Source organism: Oncorhynchus keta, chromosome 3, assembly GCF_023373465.1.
Source record: "Oncorhynchus keta strain PuntledgeMale-10-30-2019 chromosome 3, Oket_V2, whole genome shotgun sequence".
Classification (NCBI taxonomy): Eukaryota; Metazoa; Chordata; class Actinopteri; order Salmoniformes; family Salmonidae; genus Oncorhynchus; species Oncorhynchus keta.
This window is the reverse complement of record NC_068423.1, coordinates 1,146,735-1,168,286: the sequence shown is the minus strand read 5'-3', so window position 1 is coordinate 1,168,286 and position 21,552 is coordinate 1,146,735. Positions and strand designations below refer to the sequence as shown.

The following is a 21,552-nucleotide window of genomic DNA, read 5'->3' as shown; positions in this document are numbered from 1 at the left end:
ATAGATGCATAGTTAAACCAAAATTCTGAGAAGAAGTTGTGTATCCCTTTAAAGTGTATCTCTGAATGCTTGAGAACATTATTTGTTCTATAATCTTGCAATTTGTCAGTACAACTTTCCAATGTTACACATTTGTATTTGTATACATTTTTGGGGAAAAGTAAAGGCAGGCATCCATTAAACGTTTAATTACATTTCTATGGCCTTAGTGTATTTAGCAAACGTGTTGTTTGGCAAACAAATTCAGTTTAGTGGGCTGTGTTAATTGTTTTTCAAAAGTGAACCATCAAACAATCAAGAAAAACTGTCACTGCAGTCCATTAAATTTAGTTCCTTTTATAATGCGCCACTCATAAAGATTGGCGACAGGTGTCACAAACGTAATGCCCAAGTATCTCTGTCAATGACAAGGTGCAATAAAACGTCAGTGAATGAAAGATTGCCTTCAGAGGGGTCAATACACAGTGTGTGCATTGCAAATGCAATTGGGCCCTGGTCAAAAATAGTGGCCCATATTAGGTGGATAGTGTGCCATTTGGGACGCAAATGGTATCTCAGGGAAAGTGTTTGCATCTCTGATGACAGACACTAGCTCTCTTTAAGGTCATCCATCTGAGCATGTCCCTGAACTGAGGAAAATATATCTGGAAATTAAAATAGGCAGGATGGAATATATTATTTTCTCCTCCATGATGTCATGAGCACTAATATCTTTGGCATTTGCCAGGATCTACAACTATAAAAGTACAGAGCCTCAGGCTCACATCCTAAAATGCATGCAATCAGGCACACAGACACACACAAAACCCAAGTACGCAAGCACGGATGAATGCTTACACGCCTTATCTTTCTAGGAACTCTTATTCCTCTTGGTAACTGAGGGTAACCTCTTAAGAAATGTCAATTACGTTTTAATGTTCTCTATCTCTCCCTAAAAATCTCTCCTTAATCACGATGACATCCTGAAATAATTTCCAACGAACCCTCAAACTTTCCCATAGCAAGCAGCGGCATATTGCTGTTCCCCGATACACACTGAAGAAGGTTCAAACCATAAAGGGGAGCCTTCTGTAAAAAGCAAGAAAGACTGTAATAAAAAACACTCTCAAATGCATTTTTTAAAATTGTCATGACAAAATTACAGATTTGTTTTGACAAAGCAACAATACACACTCTCTGCTTCTCCCTCTATCACTTTTGTGCTGCACCCAGACAGGACTGTGTCTATCCTGTACCTATTCCATAGTTATCCATCATCCCAGAATTTAAAGAGCCCTACTCAGTCTGTCCTCTCATAGACCTGCTATGATCTCCCTGGTGAGGTTATTATTGGCAGAGAGCCATAGTCATTTCGACACAGATTGCTAAACTGATACGATGAATGAGAGTCGAAAGTCCAAGGATCTCTATCTCAAGGGAAATTAAATGCGCTGTGCACATCAATGTGCTACACATCTTAAGAAACAAACACACCCCCCCCTGCAGAACCTGAAGGATTATTGATTTGGGGCCGAAAGTAATTAACACATTTTGAGGCAGAAATAATTACTTGGGAGCTGCGATGGCCCAAGTCTCCTATGAAATTACAGCCACTGAACACCAAACAGAACTATCCCTTTAGTGCAGGAGACTCCAGAGCACAATAAAGAACCTTGTTGGTGGCAGCTCATTTATCAATATTTGGAATAAAAATCTCCATTGAGGATATCACACTGCACACTCCCAGTGGAAAGATAATGCTTTAGGGGACCTCTTTGTGAAATGATTAAGAGTTTCTGTAATTGATAGCAATGTGTGTTGATTGTGTTTTCTTCTTGTTTTCTTCCCAGGCGATTTCATTTCTCACTCCGTTGGCTGTGATATTTGTGGTGAAGATCATTCAGCGGACAGATAAGACAGAAATCAAGGAGGCGTGTCTAGGTATGTATTGTATGGACCCTTACGTTGACTCATCCTTTTATTGTTATCATCAGTGCTTGAATTGAGGGGCTATGTCAGGGTATGCCCTACCTCTTGTTAAAGAAAAGGGCAAAAGCATACCTCTTGTTACTTTCAGGTTTTGAAGGGGCAAATATGTATCTTGATTATATGAAGCAATGTATAACGACTCTGCGATGATTTAGGCTAGAAACAAGTGCAAATTCCACAAGAGAGACGTGATTCTGATGCACATGAGGATATTTTTTGTCTTTATGACATTCAGTGGCTAAGCTACAACATTCTATAGTTAAGGAGTCAAAAAAAGACTGCTTGGTAAGTAGTCCATTGTGTGACTCATGATGCACATGAGGATATTGTTCATCTTTATGACATTCAGCGGCTGAGCTACAACATTCTATAGTTAAGGAGTCAAAAAAAAGACTGCTTGGGAAGTAGCTCAGCTGCTGAATGTGAATCATTTTCTGAGAAATATGTAAATGATAAATAATGGGTCAAATAAATGACAATATTACAACATACAGTATTTCTTAGCGGATAAACATTTGTGAAAATATCCTCCTTTATTTTCCCTATCAATATTATCATGAAAAAGCCTGAACAAAACATGCCATGCGTCAAGTTACACTATGTAGAGTTACAGAAAATAAGCTTTAAACAAACTAAAAAATCCTCAAGAAACAATCATTAAAATAGGCTCAAGTGCAGTCTCCTGACAGCATTGTTGCCTCCAACTATGACTCACTCACATTTACCACACATCTGTTTAATTTATTTGGTCTTTCACAATAGCTAATGTAAGTCAGTAGAACAATTCCTATTCCTTAAAATAGGGTAATTAGTGTGCTTGTTTTTCCATACTTTGTACATTATTCCACTTTTTCTCGGTTTGCCAGTGCAACTATTTATTTGAAGTCTGAAATGCATAGTTGTGCATTTGAAAATGCATTTACTGCAGATATACATTTTTGCAGGCATTTTCATGTAAGCTATATTATCTGGTGACATAAAGTTATTACTAATAGCATAATGTTTTTTAACCTACCAAAATATGAGCAATCTTTTTGTCGGGTAAACATTTATTCCTGATCACATTCCACCTTTCTGACGTAACGATATGCTACTTTTTAGGCTTTACGTTATTAGTTTGGTATTTTTTCATGGTTCAAGGCCAATTTTGAATAAAGAGCAATGGTCACTTTTAGGTGAAAGGAGCCACATTAGCAGGTCAGATGAAATTGTCATGTGAGGCATACAGCATGTTTTATGCTAAGACAATAACACAAGCTCTTAAAAAAACTGACCAGCTAAATTAAGACAGTGGTGAATAAACAAAGTAATACGGTTTACAGCTATCTTTATTTGTGCTCATTACACAACAGGTAAAGTATTTGCAAGCCTTACAGCCTGGAATTAAAATTGATTTTTGGGGGCTTGTATCATTTGATTTACACAACATGCCAACTACATTTGTAGAGGCAAAATATGTTTTTATTGTGAAACAAACAAGAAATAAAACAAAAAAACTGAAAACTTGAGAGTGTATAACTATTCACTCCCCCACCAAAGTCACCTTTTGCAGCAATTACAGCAGCAAGTCTCTTGGGGTATGTCTCTATAAGCTTGGCACATTTAGTCACTGGGATTTTTGCCCATTCATCGAGGCAAAACTGCTCCAGCTCCTTTAAGTTGGCTGGTGTACAGCAATCTTTAAGTCATACCACAGATTCTCAATTGGATTGGGGTCTGAGCTTTGACAAGGCAATTGCAAGACATTTAAATGTTTCCCCTTAAACCACTCGGGTGTTGCTTTAGCAGTACGCTTAGGGTCATTGTCCTGCTGGAAGGTGAACCTCCGTCCCAGTCAAAAAATCTCTGGAAGACTGAAACAGGTTTCCCTCAAGAATGTTCCTGTATTTAGCACCATCCATCATTCATTAAATTCTGACCAATTTCCCAGTCCTTGCCAATGAAAAACATCCCCACAGCATGATGCTGCCACCACCATGCTTTCACTGTGGGGATGGTGTTCTCGGGTGATGAGAGGTGTTGGGTTTGTGCCAGACATAGCATTTTCATTGATGGCCAAAAAGCTACATTTTAGTCTCATCTGACCAGATGTTTGGGTACTTTTCCACATGGCTTTTGGCGAACACCAAACGTGTTTGCTTATTTTTTTCTTTAAGCAATGGCTTTTTTTCTGGCCACTCTTCCATAAAGCTAAGCTATGTGGAGTGTACGGCTTTAAGTGGTTCTATGGACGGACACTCCAATCTCCGTTGTGGAGCATTGTAGCTCTTTCAGGGTTATCTTTGGTCTCTTTGTTGCCTCTCTGATTAATGCCCTCCTTGCCTGGTCCGTGAGTTTTGGTGGACGGCCCTCTCCTGGCAGGTTTGTTGTGGTGCCATATTCTTTCCATTTTTTATAATGGATTTAACGGTGCTCCGTGGGATGTTCAAAGATTATGATATTTTTTAGAACCCAACCCTGATCTGTACTTCTCCACAACTTTGTCCCTGACCTTTTTGGAGAGCTCCTTGGTCTTCATGGTACCGCTTGCTTGGTGGTGCCCCTTGCTTTGTGGTTCTGCAGACTCTGGGGCATTTCAGAACAGGTGTATATATACTGAGATCATGTGACAGATCATGTGACACTTAGATTGCACACAGGTGGACTTTATTTCACTATTTATGTCACTTCTGAAGGTAATTGGTTGCACCAGATCCTATTTGGGGTCTTCATAGCAAAGGGGGTGAATACATATGCATGCAACACTTCTCAGTTTAAAATTATTATTATTAATATTTTTTAAGCAAGTAATTATTTTCATTTCACTTCATCAATTTGGACTATTTTGTGTATGTCCATTACATGAAATCCAAATTAAAATCCATTTGAATTACAGGTTGTAATGCAACAAGTAGGAAAAACACCAGGGGGGATGAATACTTTTGCAAGGCACTGTAACCATTGCCACGGGCAAGAACACAGTCTAGACCAGGTATGATGGTTGCATAACGAGATTCTGATATCATCAAGGAAAACTTTGTGGACACTACTGTAAACTTATATATGTTTTATTATTACTGTGTTGGCTTCAGCAACTCACTATTACTGTATTTAAAATAACCAATATATATCATTTGATATAAATATCAGTAAGGTATATCACAATATCGTGATCTACCTCCAAACTACTTCTTAGCATACACAACATTGGTTGCCAAACGCCATGTAAATTCCACAGAAGAAGAAGAAGAATGAATGAAACACGATTAATCAAAGAAGACCAACTAAAAACAATGTTTCCCCTTATGTCTGTGTATTAATTGTTGCAATAGAGAAAACACAATTTTGTGTAACTCAAAATGGGTCAAAATTCTACAAAGATCCAACAAAAGAAAGAACCATACGCATTTCAGGTAAAATAACAACCCAATGTTTATCTCCAAGAAAAAAAGTATCTAGCAACAGCAAGCTAGCTGAATGTTAATGAATGTTTCAAACGTGTTTTGACCTGTACACAAATTAATATAGTTGGTTCACAGTTGGTTTTAGTATTTGAACGGGTCTGGTGGGATAGACAAAATCAACATCAGTGTCATCCTATGACACTCCAGTATGCATCATTGATTGAAGGGAGTTATTTTTCTGATTTATGTTGTTGCTACTGTATGTACTTTGAATTGTTCTATAGGTTCTTGTCAGATGTTTGAACCTTATTTTTTACGCTTTACTGCCCTATTGTTTGCCTACTGCTACTTAGCCTTTAGAATGTTCATATTGTCCATTTCAGTTCTTACTGCCATTTCAGTACTTCTACTTATAGCACTTTTGGGTACTTTGGAACTGCAGCAAGTTCCTCACCCTGCTCCAGAGTACCCACAACACATTCCATACCCAGCTCTTCAGTCAAAGTACATATCTTACTCGCAGCAAATTCCAGAGCTATTCTACCAGGCTTACCCACAGCAAGTTCAACATCCAGTTGATAAAGGGTATCTGCAGCCATCCCCCTCCTGAGGTGTAGCTCAGCAGATGGGTCCAGCCTTCAATGTATTTCAACCTCAGCCAATTTAGCAGCTAATCTTAAACTGTCACTGGACAATCTCCTTGACTCACATCCACAGCTTATTTGAGAGATACAAGTGGTTCTTTCTATAAATAATGGGGCAAAAGTGTGATATTGCGCTAAACATTTTAAAATGGTTTGAAACAAATCAAACATATTTGTATGCAGTTTCACAGATACAGTGGGGAGAACAAGTATTTGATACACTGCCGATTTTGCAGGTTTTCCTACTTACAAAGCATGCAGAGGTCTGTAATTTTTATCATAACTTCAACTGTGGGAGACGGAATCTAAAACAAAAATCCAGAAAATCACATTAATTTGCATTTTATTGCATGACATAAGTATTTGATCACCTACCTACTATTAAGAATTCCGGCTCTCACAGACCTGTTAGTTTTTCTTTAAGAATCCCTCCTGTTCTCCACTCATTACCTGTATTAACTGCACCTGTTTGAACTTGTTACCTGTGTATAAAAGACACCTGTGTACACTTACTCAATCAAACAGACTCCAACCTCTCCACAATGGCCAAGACTAGAGAAGGCAACAACTGTTGGCGCAATTATTAGATGGAAGAAGGAAGAATGGAAGAAGTACAAGATGACGGTCAATCACCCTCGGTCTGGGGCTCCATGCAAGATCTCAACTCGTGGGGCATCAATGATCATGAGGAAGGTGATGGATCAGCCCAGAACTACACAGCAGGACCTTACATGACTGTAAGTCGCTTTGGATAAAAGCGTCTGCTAAATGGCATATATTATTATTTATATTATTGGTCAATGACCTGAAGAGAGCTGGGACCACAGTCTCAAAGAAAACCATTAGTAACACACTACGCCGTCATGGATTAAAAACCTGCAAAGCACACAAGGTCCCCCTGCTCAAGCCAACGCATGTCCAGGCCCGTCTGATGTTTACCAATGACCATCTGGATGATCCAGGGGAGGAATGGGAGAAGGTCATGTGGTCTGATGAGACAAAAATAGAGCTTTTTGGTCTGAACTCCACTCGCTGTGTTTGGAGGAAGAAGAAGGATGAGTACAACCCCAAGAAAACCATCCCGACCGTGAAGCATGGAGGTGGAAACATCATTAATTGGGGATGCTTTTCTGTAAAGGGGACATGACGCCTGCACCGTATTGAGGGGAGGATGGATGGGGCCATATATCGCGAGATCTTGGCAAACAACCTCCTTCCCTCAGTAAGAGCATTGAAGATGGGTCGTCGCTGGGACTTCCAGCATGACAACAACCCGAAACACACAGCCAGAGCAACTAAGAAGTGGCTCCATAAGAAGCATCTCAAGGTCCTGGAGTGGCATAGCCAGTCTCCAGACCTAAACCCAATAGAAAATCTTTGGAGGGAGCTGAAAGTCTGTATTGCCCAGCGACAGCCCCGAAACCTGAAGGATCTGGAGAAGGACTGTATGGAGGAGTGGGAGCAAAAACCTTGCTGCAGTGTGTGCAAACCTGGTCAAGAACTACAGGAAACGTGTGATCTCTGTAATTGCAAAAGGCTTCTGTACCAAATATTAAGTTCTGCTTTTCTGATGTATCAAATACTTATGTCATGCAATAAAATGCAAATGAATTACTTAAAAATCATACAATGTGATTTTCTGGATTTTTGTTTCCTACTTACAGTTGTTTCCATCTCTTACAGTTGAAGTGTACCTATGATTTAAAAAAATTACAGACCGCTACATGCTTTGTAAGTAGGAAACCCTGCAAAACCACCAGTGTATCAAATACTTGTTCTCCTCATTGTATGTGTTTGTGTGTGTATGCAAATTGTCTAATAACTCCACCTACACAACAACATCGGATTATACTTACTGAAAGCAGGGTTCAAACTGACAATGGCACGTCATATTCAAGGAGTTTAAGGGACTTTTTCTAAGTATTTAATTGTCATTTAAGGACCTACATGTTGAACAATAGTATAATATTGCCTAAAATAGAATATAGAAAATATTAAATTCTAAAATATGTGACAATAATGTGAACTTGCCTGCACTGAATGCATTGAATGAATGCATGCCGATTCTTCTGTAACCTAGAGTGAGGCAAAAAAAGTATTTAGTCAGCCACCAATTGTACAAGTTCTCCCACTTAAAAAGATGAGAGAGGCCTGTAATTTTCATCATAGGTACACTTCAACTATGACAGACAAAATTAGAAAAAAAATCCAGAAAATCACATTGTAGCATTTAATATGAATTTATTTGCAATTTATTTTAATTATGGTGGAAAATACGTATTTGGTCACCTACAAACAAGCAAGATGTCTGGCTCTCACAGACCTGTAACTTCTTCTTTAAGAGGCTACTCTGTCCTTCACTTGTTACCTGTATAAATGGCACCTGTTTGAACTTGTTATCAGTATAAAAGACACCTGTCCACCACCTCAAACAGTCACACTCCAAACTCCACTATGGCCAAGATCAAAGAGCTGTCAACGGACACCAGAAACAAAATTGTAGACCTGCACCAGGCTGGGAAGACTGAATCTGCAATAGGTAAGCAGCTTGGTTTGAAGAAATCAACTGTAGGAGGAATTATTAGGAAATGGAAATGGAAGTGGAAGACATAATCACTGATAATCTCCCTCGAGCTGGGGCTCCACGCAAGATCTCACCCCGTGGTGTCAAAATGATCACAAGAACGGTGAGCAAAAATCCCAGAACCACACGGGGGGACCTAGTGAATGACCTGCAGTGAGCTGGGACCAAAGTAACAAAGCCTACCATCAGCAAGGGCATTGAAGATTAAACGTGGCTGGGTCTTTCAGCATGACAATGATCCCAAACTCACCGCCCGGGCAAAGAAGGAGTGGCTTCGTAAGAAGCATTTCAAGGTCCTGGAGTGGCCTAGGCAGGCTCCAGATCTCAACCCCACGGAAAATCTTTGGAGGGAGTTGAAAGTCTGTGTTGCACAGCAACAGCCCCAAAACATCACTGCTCTAGAGGAGATATTTATGGAGGAATGGGCCAAAATACCAGCAACAGTGTGTGAAAACCTTGTGAAGACTTACAGAAAACGTTTGACCTCTGTCATTGCCAACAAAGGGTATAATATTGCCTAAAATAGAATAAAGTATTGAGATAAACTTTTGTTATTGACCAAATACTTATTTTCCACCATAATTTGCAAATAAATTCATAAAAAATCCTACTATGTGACTTTCTGGATTTTTTTTCTAATTTTGTCTTGTCTGTGATAGTTGAAGTGTACCTATGATGAAGATTACAGGCATCTCTCGTCATTTTAAGTGGGAGAACTTGCACAATTGGTGGCTGACTAAATACTTTTTTATCCCTCTTTATGTGGCTGACGCAGACACACAACATCCAGGAATAGCTGCATTTATTTTGTATTCATTTTTTATTTCACCTTTATTTAACAAGGTAGGCCAGTTGAGAACAAGTTCTAATTTACAACTGCGACCTGGCCAAGATAAAGCAAAGCGGTGCAACAAAATCAAACAACACAGAGTTTAACATAAACAACCGTACAGTCAATAACACAATAGAAAAAAATATATGTAGAGTGTGTGCAATAGTAGAAGAGTAGGGAAGTAGGCAATAAATAGGCCATTGAGGTGAAAAAAATACAATTTAGCATTAACACTGGAGTGATGGATGTGTAGATGATGATGTGGAAGTAGAGATACTGGGGTGCAAAAGAGCTGGAGGATAAGTAATAATATGGGGGTGAGGTAGTTGGGTGTGGTATTTACAGATAGGCTATGTACAAATCCCCATAGAGATTGCCAGAGGTCCGGACAACAGGCCCTCCGATTGGACACACTGAACTCTGTCTGAGAAGTATATGGTGAACCAGGTGAGGCAGTCATTTGAGAAGCCAAGGCTATTGAGTCTCCCAATAAGAATGCGGTGATTGACAGAGTCGAAAGCCTTGGTCAGGTCGATGAAGACGGATGCACAGTTCTGTCTTTTATCAATGGCGGATAGGATATTGTTTAGGACCTTGAGCGTGGCTGAGGTGCACGCATATGACCAGCTTGGGAACCAGATTGCATAGTGGAGAAGGTATGGTGGGATTCGAAATGTTCAATGATCTGTTTGTTAACTTGACTTTCAAAGAGTTGAGAAAGGCAGGGCAGGATGGATATACGTCTATAACAATTTGGGTCTAGAGTGTCTCCCCCTTTGAAGAGGGGGATGACCATGGCAGCTTTCCAATCTTTGGGGATCTCAGATGATACGAAAGAGAGATTGAACAGGCTAGTAATAGGGTTGCAACAATTTTGGTGGATAATTTTAGAAAGAGATGGTCCAGATTGTCTAGCCCAGCTGATTTGTAGGATCCAGATTTTTTTGCTCTTTCAGAACATCAGCTGTCTGGATTTGGGTGAAGGAGAAGCACGGGGGGCTTGGGCAAGTTGCTACAGGGGGTGCTGAGATGTCTGCCGGGTTAGGGGTAGCCAGGTGGAAAGCATTGCCAGCCGTACAAAAATGCTTATTGAACTGTATACTGTCTACTCTCATTAAATTTGGTTCACTTAAATTAAATTCCAAAGATCAGTGAACAGAATTATTGCCACTTAAATTCACTTTCTGAGAGCTCAGGTAGTCTTACCACAACTCACTTAAAAACCAGGAATCAGTTACAGTTATATCAAGAACACATTTTCAAATTTTGTACATTACTGCCACAAGTAGCAGAAAACGGTATTGTTGGAAATCAGTCATAACTTATTCAGTCAGTAGCTTAGTTATAATGTTAAATCCTATCTACTTTCTGTTATGAAACAAAACACTTCAGTTAATCACCAGCCTATTGAATTTGACTGGGAAGACACAAAAAACAATAACACAACACACTACACAGTTAGACAAAATAGTTAAGAATGAGTTAGTCCAAGTAAGGAGTAAAATCATTAATGTGTAATAATGTGTTTGTTAATGTGATTGACTCTACACATAGTAATGAGAGAAAATTGATAGAGGTACTCACAGTTCTTGGAGAGGAAACATACAATGTGACAGTGGATGAGCGGACAGTTGAGACATGGTTTCAGTTCATGTCATGAGAGAGTTGACAATGGGAGTGGAGTGTTCATCACTTCTTAAGTCAGGGAACAGGAGGGGACTTAGCTGGCCCTTCCAGACTCCCTCCACCTACCCAATGACATCGGAGTACAAAAATCGGTTAACCTGCTAACTGAGGAACTCAATTTAACCTTGCGTAATACCCTAGATGCAGTCACACCCCTAATAACAGAAAAACATTTGTCATAAGAAACTAGCTCCCTGGTATACGGAATACCCGAGCCTAAAGCAAGCTCCCAGAAAATTGGAACGGATGTGGCACTCCACCAAACTGGAAGTCTTCCAGCTAGCTTGGTACCGTGCAATATCAAAGATCCCTCACTGCTGCTCAATCATTTTTCCAACTTAATTGAGTAGAATAAGAACAATCCAAAATGTATTTTTGATACTGTTGCAAAGCATTCCTCAAGAGAGGATGGCTTTCACTTCAGCAGTGATACATTCATGAAATTCTTTGACGAAAAGATCATGATCATTAGAAAGCAAATTACTCCTCTTTAAATCTATGTATTTCTCCAAAGCTCATTTGTCCTGAGTCTGCCCAACTCTGCCAGGAACTAGGATCAAGGGAGACACTCGAGATTTTTTATGAAACTTTTTTCATGAAACTAGTGATGGCCTCTTCAAGGACCCTAATTCCAACTAAACTACTGAAAGAGCTGCTTCCTGTGCTTGGCCCTCCTATGTCGATAGTAATACACGGATCCCTATCCACCGGATGTGTACCAAACTCACTAAAACTGGCATTAATAAAGCCTCTCTTGAAAAAGCCAGACCTTTACCCAGAAAATATTAAAAACTAAGATCTCCAATTTCTCATTTTTTTTGTTGAAAAAGCTGTTGCAGTAACTCACTGCCTTCCTGAAGACAATGTATACAAAATGTTTCAGTCTGGTTTTAGACCCCATCATAGCACTGAGACCGCACTCGTGAAGTTTCTAAATTATCTTTTAATGGCGTCAGACCAAGGCTCTGCACCTGTCCTCGTACTCCTAGACCTTAATGCTGCTTTTGACACCATCGATCATGACATTCTTTTGGAGAGATTGGAAACCTGAATTGGTCTACACGGACAGGTTCTAGCCTGATTTAGATCTTATCTGTCGGAAAGACTGTCAGTTTGTCTCTGTTGATGGTTTGTCCTCAAATGTAAGTGTGTTCCTCTATGTGTGTTTCGGTGTTCCTCTATGTTCAGTTTTAGGACCACTATTGTATTCACTATATATTTTACCTCTTGGTGATATCAATTGGAAACACAATGTTGACTTTCACTGCTGTGTGGATGACAGACAGCTGTACTTTTTAGATGAAACATGGTGAAGCCCGAAAATTGCCCTCCCTGGAAGCCTGAGTTTCAGACATAAGGCAGTGGATGGCGGCAAATGTTTTACTTTTAAAATCCAAAAAAACATAGATGCTAGTTCTTAGGTCACAAGAAACAAAGAGATCTTTTGTTGGATCTGACAATTAATCTTGATGGTTGTACAGTCGTCTCAAATAAAAATGTGAATGTCCTCGGTATTACTCTCTATTTCAAGGACAGCTTGTGTACATCTTCGTAACATTGCAAAAATATGAAACCTTCTGTCCAGAAAAGTTAATCCATGCTTTTGTCACTTCTAGATGACCACTACTACTACTACTACTGCAATGCTCTACTTTCCGGCTACCCAGATAAAGTCTAAATAAACTTCAGTTAGTGCTAAACACGGCTGCTAGAATCTTGACTGAAAGCCAAACATTTATTCATATTTCTCCAGTGCTAGCCTCTCTACACTGGCGTCTTGTAAAGGCTAGGGCTGATTTCAAGGTTTTACTGCTAACCTACAAAGCCTTACATGGGCTTGCTTCTACCTATCTCTGATTTGGTCCTGCATACCTATATAGTACGCTACGGTAACAAGATGCAGGCCTCCGTATTGTCCCTAGAATTTCTGAGCAAACAGCTGGAGGCAGGGCTGTCTCCTATAGAGCAACATGTTTATGGAATGGTCTGCTTATCCACATGAGACGCAGACTCGGTCTCAACCTTTAAGTATTTATTGAAGACTCATCTCTTCAGGAGGTCCTATGATTGTGTGTAGTCTGGCCCAGGGGTGTGAAGCTGAACAGAAAGGCACTGGACCAACGAACCGCCCTTGCTGTCTCTGCCTGGCCAGCTCCCCTCTCTCAACCGGGATTCTCTGCCTCTAACCCTATTACGGGGGCTGAGTCACTGGCTTATTTGTGCTCTTCCATCTCGTCCCGAGGAGGGTGCGTCACTTGAGTGGGTTGAGTCACTGACGTGATCTTCCTGTCCGGGTTTGGCGCCCCCCACGGGTGTGTGCCGTGGGGGAGATTTTCGTGGGCTATACTCAACCATGTCTCAGTGTAGTACATTGGTGGTTTGAAGATATCCCTCTAGTGGTGTGGGGGCTGTGCTTTGACAAAGTGGGTGGGGTTATATCCTGCCTGCTTTGCCCTGTCCAGGGTTATTGTCGGATGAGGCCACAGTGTCTCCCGACCCCTCCTGTCTCAGCCTCCAGTATTTATTCTGCAATAGTTTGTGTCGGGGGCTAGGGTCAGTCTGTTATGTCTGGAGTATTTCTCCTGTCTTATCCGGTGTCCTGTGTGAATTTAAGTATGCTCCCTCTAATTCTCTCCCTTTCCCTCCCCTCCCGGAGGACCTGAGCCCTGGAACCATGCCTCAGGACTACCTGGTTGTGGTGCTGCTACAGTTTCAACTGTTCTGCCTGCAGCTATGGAACCCTGACCTGTTCACCAGACGTGCTACCTTGTCCCGGACCTGCTGTTTTCGACTCTCTCTACCGCACCTGCTGTCTCTATCTCTCAATGCTCGGCTATGAAAAGCCAACTGACATTTAGTCCTGAGGTACTGACCTATACAACCTTTGTCATTACTATTAATTGACCCTGCCGGTCATCTATGAACGTTTGGCTATGTACTGTTATAATCTCAACCTGGCACAGCCAGAAGAGGACTGGCCACCCTTCAGAGCCTGGTTCCCCTCTAGGTTTCTCCCAAGGTTCCTGCCTTTCTAGGGAGTTTTTCCTAGCCACCGTGCTACAGCATTTGCATTTCTAGCTCTCTGGGGTTTTAGGCTGGGTTTCTGTATAGCTATTGAAGGAATTTAATTCCTCTGTTTTAATTCCCAATTAAAATTAAACACTCTGTCAATTCATAAGAATTTGTATGACCCTTATTTTATAGACATAGACAGAGCCCGGTCTAAAGTCAAATTGCAGCCTTTCTTCACGAGAGTACTGAACACGATACAGGTTACCACAGGTTATAAACTGAAAATGACGTCATTAGTTCCAGCACCAACCCGTGCCATCTCCGTTCCAGTACAAAGGCTGTATATCAAGCCTTCCCACATCCGTCTCCCTACCAATTTAATATAATTTACGAGTCAAGGTTTTCTTGTGTAGATGAGCATTTTAGCCAGTCTGATTCATTTGTACCAAGGAACAGACAGTCATTGTTCTAACTCTTGACCACATTCACACACATTATATTCAGTACTGGGATCAAGAAAGAAAATGCATACATATACAGTAACATAGTAGTATTCTGATTAGTACATATACAGTAAGATAATCGTATTCTAGTACATCCTGATTCAAATGTATACATAATTAGTCATTATAGATACAAATTCCCTTAACAATAGCACTTTGTGACATCGGCTAATGTAAAAAGGGCTATATAAAGACATTTGATTGATTGATTGAAATACAAATAGCAGATACATTTCACAAATGAAATCGTAGGTTTGCGCCATCGTAGGTTTGAACAAGTTTGTCCATGAAGTTAAACAGAGACTGTGCATCTCGCCCACTTGACACAAAGTAGCCCAAGAAGCATTCCTGAATAAAGCCCCAATCATCCACATACCGGACGATAACTGACCCCCAACGATTTAGAACTTTAAAAAAGGCTGATAAACAGACTCATTGTTGACTTTGCATGAGAGTTATCTTCACAGTTTAATCGCTGGTGTTCCACCTCTGCGGTTATGACTTTCCAGGGGCTCTGTGATCTGATTGTGCTAGAGCAATTTAAGGATGCAATCCCTGATCATATAGCCACGTACAAACGAAAGTGAGACTGTCTCTGAAGCTGCGGTCTTGGCGGATGAGTATGTTTTGAAAAGTGGCTTTGCAGAGCCCCGTTATCAGAATGAGTGGTGGCTGTTGTTTCTCTGTTAGGAAGAAACAACCCAGTGCCAGTGAAGATCCTGAGGTACACAGGTAATTGGTTTGAACACTGTCAGTTCCATTGCATAAACTGATGTTGGATTCTGAACCGGTGAAAAGCGAGGTTGTCGTAGGGATGGGTCCTCCATTGCCTATCGAGGGTATCAACATTATCCTTGGGAATAACTTGGCTGGTGAGCGTGTATGGCCTGTAATGTCTCAATCTCTAGTGGTTTCCTGTAAAGCTGTCATTTGTAGGGATTCCCGATGAGAGCGCGGAGAGTTTCTCAGAGGTGTTCCCTGCATGCTTGGTGATTCGTTCCATGATCCGTGATAACCTGGTCACTGCGCCGGCTAATGATGATGTTACAAAGAAATCTGCCACTACTTTCCCTGTTATCCCGTTATCTGTGTCCCGCTCTGATCTAATCAAGGAGCAACGGACTGACCCCACATTAGAAGAGTTGCTTGACAAAATTGTGCCTGTGGAACAGTTGGGAGATGTCATCCATGGCTATTTTCTCCAGGTTGATGTCCTGATGAGAAAGTGGGTGTCTCATAGTAGTAGTTTTGTCGGGGAGGCTATTAAGTCAGGTTTTTGTACCAGTTAACCTTTGTGAGTTGGTGCTGAACACTTCCCATGACGATGTTGCTGGACATCTGTGCATGAGGAAAACTTACAATCACATACTGAGACATTTCTTTTGGCCTAGGTTAAAGAGAGATGTTTCTGCTTTCATCAAAACCTGTTACACCTGTCAATTAATGGGTAAACCTAATCAAGCTATTACGCCGGTACCACTGTTTCCTATTCCGGTAGTCAGCCAACATTTTGAGTATGGGATTATCGACTGTGTTGGCCCTCTGCCTCGCTATAAGAATGGTAGTAGTTACCTGTTCACTGTGAAGGCAGACCACCAGGTTTCCTGCTGCTTATCCTCTCCGGTCTATTATGACTAAGTCTGTGTTAAAAGCTTTGAACTCTGTTTATCTCGCTGTTTGGAATCCCCAAGGTTATTCAAAGTGACCAATGTACTAATTTCCCCTCTAATCTGTTTGGTTAGGTTCTCCAACAGCTCCATATTAACCACAATTTGGCTAGCGCCTATAACGTGCAGAGTCAAGCAGCGCTGGAATGTTTCCTTCAACTCTTAAATCTTTATTGAGTGCTTATTGTATGGAGATGGATAAGGATTGGGAGGAGGGGTTGCTTTGGTTACTGCTAGTTGCCAGGGAGGTTTCAAAAGAGAGCACAGGTTTCAGTCCAAATTACCTTGTGTTCGGACATGCGGTGCTCCAGGATGACCGGAAGTCTCCCGAGCCACCTCAATCCCTGTTATCTTATGAGTGTTGCTCTAACATTTCTGACGATGCCTGTACACTGCTGGTGAGATGGCTAAAGAGAAGCTATTATCTTCACAGGGGGAATAAAAGTAATATTTGATCGGCGTGATGAGCCTTGTCACTTTATTCCAGGTGACCAGGTTCTTGCTCTGCTGTCAATTGTTGGTTGTCCTTTTCAAGGCAAGTTTAAAGGTCCATTTACAGTTGTGTGCCAGTGCACTGAGCAAAACTATTTAGTTGCCACTCCGGAACGGAGGGAAGCGCATCATATGTGCATGCAAATCTGCTAAAACCCTATTACACATGTTCCTCTGTGGCCGAAGAGTGGGAGTCTGAAAAACCTGTTGTTTTGGCCGTTACTGTTACATCGCTGGGGTCTTTTTGTCATGTTTCGGTCCGGGCATGGTCAGGAGGATGTCCCTGGTCCTGACGATTGAGTACTGCAGTGTAGATTGAAAAATTCAAAGACACTGGATGTTTTGGACAACCTTCTCACTCATCTAACTGCTGATAGGCGACACAAGTTGGTCGGTCTGATTCGTAATTTTACAGTTTTGTTTTCTGATACACCTACATTTACAAACTTAATAGAAGTGACTCGATCAAAAAAAATGGTCAGTTGAAGCAGATGCTAAGCTACAGGACTTTATTGCTAGCACAGACTGGAATATGTCCCGGGATTCTTCCGATGGCATTGAGGAGTACCCCACATCAGTCACTGGCTTCATCAATGAAGTCGTCCCCACAGTGACTGTAAGTACAGTTGAAGACAGAGGTTTACAGACACTTAGGTTGGAGTCATTAAAACCTGTTTTTCAACCACTCCACAAGTTTCTTGTTAACAAAGTACGGTTTTGGCAAGTCGGTTAGGACATCTACTTTGTTCACGACACAAGTAATTTTTCCAACAATTGTTTACAGACAGATTATGTCACTATCACAATTCCAGTGGGTGAGAAGCTTACATACACTGTTGACTGTGCCTTTAAATAGCTTGGAATATTCCAGAAAATGATGTCATGGCTTTAGAAGCTTCTGATAGGCTAATTGACATAATTTGCCAAAATTGGAGGTGTACCTGTGGATGTATTTCAAGGCCTACCTTTAAACTCAACACCTCTTTGCTTGACATAATGGGAAAATCTAAAGCAATCAGAAAAGCCCTCTGAAAAAAACGTTTGTAGACATCCACAAGTCTGGTTCATCCTTGGGAGCAATTTCCAAATGCCTGAATGTACCAAGTTCATCTGTACAAACAATAGTACGCAAGTCTCAACACCATGGGACCACGCAGCAGTCACACTCAGGAAGGAGACACATTCTGTATCCTAGAGAGAAACGTACTTTGGTGCGAAAAGTGAAAATCAATCCCAGAACAACAGCAATGGACCTTGTGAAGATGCTGGATGAAACAGGTACAAACGTATCTATATTCACAATAAAATGAGTCCTATATCAACATAACCTGAAATGCCGCTCAGCAAGAAAGAAGCCACTGCTCAAAAACCGCCAAAAAAAGACAGACTACGGTGTTTGACTGCAACAGGAAGGCCCTCACACTGTTTATGCTCCCAATTCACCGCTTCATTGACATTTCGATCCGAAACAGAGTGCTCGCAATTATTATTGCACATAGTCAATAATAATTAATCACAGAGGTACATATGGTCATAAAGGACTATATAATTACAAATTGGTCTAAGTTTCTTTACCTCAGGGTCATCAGAAGGAATTGGGGCTCAGGTCCTCTGGCAGCTCTAGTCTCTACTGAGACTCCACCCTCAGCAGAAAGTCTGGACCTTCAATCCATCTCTTGGATTTTAGGAAAGATTATTCAGTTTTGCAACATGACGCATTCAACTGGATTGACTTTGGAGCTCTCATTCCGCCACTGAATAATCAAACCTCTGATGACTGAGACTTTTTGCCAAAAATATGTGGAACTTTCTTGTTTTGATGGCTATATAGCACAACACAGATGTGCTTTCAGTCCAGAAGACTGATTATTCCATTTCAATCTAAAACTGATTTCAACATTGTATCAACACGTAATGCAAGTTCTTCTGCTGCAAGCTCTCGGGGAATGGTCATTTGCTTTAGTAGGGCTACTCTCTGTTTGCCCATGAATGTAATATTTTAATTTACTTTACCTTTATTTTACCAGGAAGTCATACTGAGACTAAGGTCTATTTTACAAATGAGCCCTGAATGATATACAGTGCATTCAGAAAGTATTTAGACCACTTCCTTTTTCCACATTTTGTTACATTACAACCTTATTCTTAAATGGATTAAATACAAATAAATCCTCATCAATCTACACACAAAACCCCATGACGAAGCAAAAACAGATTTGACATTTTTGCACATTGATATAAAATGAAAACAGATACCCTATTTACCTAATTATTCAGACCCTTTGCTATATGACTCTTTTCATTGATCATCCATGAGATCATCCATGAGATCTTTTTACAACTTGATTGGAGTCCCCCTTTTGTAAATTCTATTGATTCGATATTATTTGAAAAGGCACACACCTGTCTATATGAGGCCCCACAGTTTGACAGTACATGTCAGAGCAAAAACCAAGCAATGAGGTCGAAGGAACTGTCCCCAGATCTGTCAAGGCACAGATCTGGGGAAGGGTACCAAGAACACAGTGGCCTCCATCATTCCCAAATGGAGGAAGTTTCTCCAAGCCATACGACTCCTGAACAGCTAATCAAATTACTATTTGCAGTGACCCCCTCTTTTATGCTGCTGCTACTATCACTTTATTATCTATGTATAGTCACTTTAACTATATCTACATGTAAATATTACCTCCACCAAACGGTGCCTCTGTACATTGATTCTGTTCCGGTATCCCCTGTATCCCCTCGCTACTGTTATTTTACCGCTGCTCTTTAATTATTTGTTACTTTTATTTGATATTTTTACGAAACACTTGTTTTTTTTAAACTGCATTGTTGGTTAAGGGCTTGTAAGTAAGCATTTCATGATGAGGTCTACAGCTGATGTATTCGGCGACAAATAACATTTGATTTGAAGACAGCGCAGGAGTGGCTTCAGGACAAGTTTCTGAATGTCCTTGAGTGGCCCAGCCAGATTCTGGACTTGAACATCTATGTAGAGACCTGGAAATAGCTGTTCATCGATGCTTCTCATCCAACCTGACAGATATTGCGAGGATCTGCAGAGAATAATGGGAGAAACTCCCCAAATACAGATGTGCCAAGCTTGTAACGTCATTCCCAACAAGACTCGAGGCTGTAATTGCTGCCAGAGGTGCTACAACAAAGTCTGAGTAAAGGGTTTGAATACTTATGTAAATGTGATCAGTTTTAAAAAATATATAAATTAGCAAAAATGTCTAGTAACCTGTTTTTGCTCTGCATTATGGGGTATTGTGTGTAGATTGAGAGAAAAAATAATTTAATCATTTTAAAAATAAGACTGTAACGTAACAAAATGTGGAAAAAGTCAAGGGGTCTGAATACTTTCCGAATGCACCCATTGGTTCTTAGAGGGGCATTCTGCAGTTCAAACAACAACTAAGCCAGTACTTCGCCACTATTTTGGTAAAAATCTGAAGAATGGGGGGTGTGGAGAACTGTAACCACTCTCTAATTAATCGATAGCTGTGGATACAACACTGACAATTTCCACCATAAGTCTTAACAGTGATTAAAATAGCATAGAACAAACATCTATTTGGGGTTCTGATTGGGTTTGACAATTGACTAAGCTCAAGAGGCATGTCTTATATCAGAAATATGTCTCAAGAATCAATGGGTGTGTGTAAATAATGTAAAAGTAAAGAAATATTGACACTTTAAAAGAACTATAACTTATACATTTATTTTTAATTTATTTCACCAGTTAGGCCAGTTGAGAACAAGTTCTCATTTACAACTGTGAGCTGGACAAGATAAAGTAAAGCAGTGCGAAAAAACAACAACACAGAGTTACACATAAACAAACGTACAGTCAATAGCACAATATCACAATCTATGTACAGTGTGTGCAAAATGTAGAAGATTTAGGTAGGTAAGGCAATAAATACTCATTAGAGGCGAAATAATTACAATTTAGTGTCAGCGTCGTGTGTATAGGTGGCAGGGAAGTCAGGCGCAGGAGAGTCCAAATGAAGTGTAAATGGAGTCTTTTAATAAATGTCAACAGAACATGCTCCATGACACTAAAACGTACAGACATGAAAAAACATGGGTACAAGGACCCGTCTTGCACCAACACAACAAAATGACAACACTGACAATTAACCTCTTACCTCCACCCGACACGCAGGCGTCCCAACTACACATCTGGAAATGCAAATGCGCTACGCTGAATGCTAATAGCACTCGTTAAAACTCAAACGTTCATTAAAATACACATGCAGGGTACTAAATTAAAGCTACACTCGTTGTGAATCCAGCCAACAAGTCAGATTTTTAAAATGCTTTTCGGCGAAAGCATGAGAAGCTATTATCTGACAGCATGCAACACCCCTAAAGACCCGCAGGGGACGCAAACAAAATAATTAGCATAGTCGGCGCTAAATGCAGAAATAAAATATAAAACATTCATTACCTTTGACGATCTTCTTTGTTGGCACTCCTAGATGTCCCATAAACATCACTATTTGGTATTTTTTTCGATTAAATCGGTCCAGATATAGCCTAGATATCGATCTATGAAGACTGTGTAGTCACAGCCGTGATTTAACCAGTTTTAGAAACGTCTGAGTGTTTTCTATCCACACATACTAATCATATGCATATACTATATTCCTGGCATGAGTAGCAGGGCGCTGAAATGTTGCGCATTTTAAAAAATGCGAACAGAATGTTCGAAAAAGTAGAGGGTAGGATCAGCAGGTTAAACAATCTCTGACAAAGACATGAGAGGAAAC

At 40.5% G+C, this 21,552-nt stretch overlaps 1 protein-coding gene across 1 annotated transcript in view; it reads left to right on the top strand.

Annotated features, from left to right (window-relative positions):
• LOC118368908 (phospholipid phosphatase 4-like) overlaps positions 1-21,552 on the top strand; it is a 106,789-nt gene that overhangs the window by 71,096 nt on the left and 14,141 nt on the right. Inside the window, exon 3 of the mRNA XM_035753388.2 lies at positions 1,830-1,920. Within this exon, the coding sequence (XP_035609281.1) occupies positions 1,830-1,920 (91 nt within the window). The remainder of the gene's footprint in view (positions 1-1,829; positions 1,921-21,552) is intronic.